The following is a 3,791-nucleotide window of genomic DNA, read 5'->3' on the forward strand; positions in this document are numbered from 1 at the left end:
AAAAAAAACAAGTGAATCCAGAAGTTATTCAAGCAATTCTAAGCTGACTTCTGACTAAGATTTTGGCTTGCCATCTTGTTTCATTGCCTGGCAAAACTGTTCATATGCAAAGAATTATTTGATTACAAAAAGAACTCTTTCTCTTTTGCCCTCTTTTATAGTCACTGACTAGAGGACAACTAAATAGAACAAAAGGAACACACGGCAGAATTACTAGAAGACTTAATTCATTTTACATTAAAAGTTAGATGGAGTGTCAACAGATTCAAAAGTCCTGAATGGTAATCCTAACTGAAACATAATAAATGGATGCAGCAAGAACTTGGAAAATGGCAAAGGGAGAGTTATGATTTTTCACTTGTCATTCAGAGGTTTGCATTCATAACAGAGGAAGCTAAATAGTTAAACAGTATTCCAACTTCTTACAAATCTATTAATATAAACAGATTTTTTGGAGAGCAGCTATTGAATATGCCAATGCTCCAAACCACTCCATATAGACTTCTATCATTTAGTGCCATGGTTTGAACTAAATTACAGTACGGCAGCCAACAGATTGATGAGGAATGTGAATTTCTGGCAAGAAATTTTTTTTTTGTTTGATGTCAGCTTTTTTGGTATTCAATTCAGAACTGAATTGCCAGATAATACACCCATTTAAAGTAAGCAAGTCAATGATTTTTAGTATATTCACAGAGTTGTGTAACCATCACCACAATCAATTTTAGAACATCTTCATCACCTCAACTTCTTTGACTTTTTAAGCTAATGCTGAAAGTACAGGCTCTGTTGTTTACAAGAAGAGTACATATATTTCAGGAAAACTTTGAGGAATCACAAAAGTATGGCTTGAGAGGCCCTATTTCCTACAAGGAGGATCTGAGATTCCATACTGAGCCCACCTAGGGAGCCCACCTCTCAAGTGGAAGAGGCCTGGATAAAAGCTACTCCTGTAATCCTGTCCCTTGGAAGCTGGTCTGGTGTGCACACACCTGAGCAGTAAATAGGGATTATTGGAAGTGGCCTATTTCCTGGCCAACTTGCAACTGCTAAGCAGATCCAGATTGCCTGTGAAAGAGGCTTCCAATCAAAGACACCACCCAAGCGAGTAGTTTCTAAATGATGCGGTGGTTGGTGAAGGAGGAAAGGATTCTGCTTCCAACTTGGCCCAATTAATCTTGTCTGTTGTGACAGAATGGGGTATTCGGAGGTGGATGGGAGGAGTGAGTGCTGGAAGTGACAAAATTGTAATGGGGAGAAAAACACACTTACATTTTGCTTTTAGAAATTCACTGCTAACCGTACCGAGCGCCAGAACTAAAGCGAGGAGACACAGCTTGCGTGCAACAGGAGGCACATCACTCACCACTCATGGCGTTCTGAACGGGCCGCCCAGGGTCTGGTGATCCATTGGAATGAACTGGTATATCTGGAATGGTCTCAAGTATAGCCTGACAAGCAAGGGAAGATGAACACAAAACATTTTACCATGAATACAGTCCACCCCACATTTCAATCTGATTTATGTTCTGCAGTATGTAAGAGTTATTTTCACAAATAGCAATTCTTGGTTTCATAAAGGGCCTGCATCTGATTTCCTTTGTTTCTGCATTCAGTTCAGATGTGTACAACTCACACAGGTTCCTCAAAAGGGAACAATGTCAAGGTTAATATAATTGTGCCTTCTTAGCTCTTAAATATTTGCTGCTTATACCTTTGCTGAGATGTAGTAATGATGATGTTTGTAGTCACATAATCTGATAATTATAATGTCATTTGCTAATTAATCTTCATGCATTTTTGTCTTAATTATACTAATTATTCTAATATAATATTAACAATTAATTCCCTCACTGCAAAATACAGAGTAATGATAACTAATAAAATATTAAGTATCTTTTCTAATTCCATTTCTCTTCTTAATTAATCTGGTACGTTTTTCATTGAGTTCCCACCAAAGCACTGAACTCCCCTGCAATATTATCAGAAGTTGAGTATCTATCTTTGTAGAGTCCTGGGCAGAGTTACTGCTCAGGTCTGGACGGGTATTAGTAAAAATTTACACACAAATTCTACCCCCAAAAATTGACATGCAAATCCCTTAAGTTTTAAGGTGGGAGTTATTATCTGTGAATATGTGTGATGGTGAAAAATCTGGTATTCCATCAAGAATCTTTTCTATGCTCATCACACATAAAATCTGTTCTTTTTTTCCCCCAGAGTCTGATATTGTTTTTTTATTCTCATATTTATTTAGCAATAACTGAACACCTGCTTCATAAAAGAATCTTTATCATGTGCTACCAATTACACAAGGCAGTCTTAAATTCTGAGCCTCGTGTTCTCTTTTCATTCCTATTTTATTGCAAAGGAGATGATACACTTCTAATTGTGTGAACAGCATGTGAATAGTTGGCCAATTATTACATAGATGCCCAATTATTATAATTGGTGGAGGAATGAAAAAACAAAAAAAAAATCTAGGGCCATGTAGCTCATTGTCAGTCAGATTTTTGGTGGCTCTAGAAACTAACACTACAGAATAAAGATTACCCCACACTAAAATTCTTAAAAAAAGACATAGACAACTTTTCAGTGGTTTCCTTAAGTTTTCCAACAAAGGAATGCTTTGTCAGACTTTGAAATAACTCATCTACGGGAGAGAAAACTGTTCAGAAAACTGATGGACCTTAGTGCTTGAAGCTGATGGTTTGGGATGTTTAAATCTACTGAATGCCATTTTCTTAATCTCAGTTGGGTTAACTAGCCTCTAGCCAGTCTATTGCACCGAATGTGTGCCTGTTCTTTGTAACGCAAATTATTGTTGGACTTTACTGGGGGAAGAAGTTTGAGTCATAATCCCTGCTCTCCAGCTATTTACAATGAGAACAGAACAACATTAACCGAGCATTATTAAAAGAAAATCAATCCACCATTAAGAACTAATTTCTATAATACAAACTATAAATGTTACTGGGGAGCTATAAAGAGGGAAGAGGTACCACCCAGAGGTTTCCACTGTCTAAACTTGAGCTGGAACTCAAGGAATGATGAAAACAATTTAGGAAGGCAGTGGAGACAGGCAGGAGCATTTAGGGCAGAAATGGAAGCAGAAATTTTGGGTATGGCAATACCTGAAGCCTTTCATCACAAGGGATCACAAAGAGACTGGGATGCCAGGAGTTGGATCATAGTATTAGAAAAATATAAAAAAATATGAGAAATAAATTAGTCAAAGAGAGTCAGCTCAAGTTAGGAGAGGTTTTGAAAGCCAGGTAGGGGAGTTGAGACTCAGAATCCCAAGGGTGGGAAACAAAACAGAGCAAAACAAAGGAACATTCTCATGTTAGAGCAGGGCAACGATGCGGTGAAAATGAAAAAGAAAGACCGGGCTGCCAATAAATGCTCCTTGAGTTCTCAGGTAGGCTGAGCACAAAGGCGAGATGCTTGACACATACAGTCTTAAGACATCCATGACCCATTAACAATCATGTTAAGACTAGCATCACTTTTTATTGGTACTAGTGATTTTAAAGTATTTCAAATACAAATAACCTTCCCTGGCTTGTTTATAACTGACCCTAACACTTCCCTAATGTGCTCAACCACAAGCCTTTGTTCCTCACCAAGGGCTTCCACTGCTAAGGAGAGGCAGTGTTTTCCCTCCCCGGAAACTTTGCTCTACTGCCCAAGTTGCACCAAGCTAGGACTGGAGAGTAGAGGATGAGGGCTTAGTATTTTAAATTCCAAATTGTAGAAGGGTGGTATTGTCAATGGAAAAGAATCCAAAC

The 3,791-nt window shown here is 38.1% G+C and overlaps 1 protein-coding gene across 1 annotated transcript in view; it reads right to left on the reverse strand.

Moving 5' to 3' along the window:
• Nucleotides 1-3,791, reverse strand: part of ARHGAP28 (Rho GTPase activating protein 28) — a 180,298-nt gene that overhangs the window by 45,127 nt on the left and 131,380 nt on the right. The window contains exon 6 of the mRNA XM_012652101.1: nucleotides 1,367-1,451. Within this exon, the coding sequence (XP_012507555.1) occupies nucleotides 1,367-1,451 (85 nt within the window). The remainder of the gene's footprint in view (nucleotides 1-1,366; nucleotides 1,452-3,791) is intronic.

The sequence above is a fragment of the Propithecus coquereli genome, unplaced genomic scaffold, assembly GCF_000956105.1.
Source record: "Propithecus coquereli isolate 6110/MARCELLA unplaced genomic scaffold, Pcoq_1.0 Scaffold38, whole genome shotgun sequence".
NCBI lineage: Eukaryota > Metazoa > Chordata > Mammalia > Primates > Indriidae > Propithecus > Propithecus coquereli.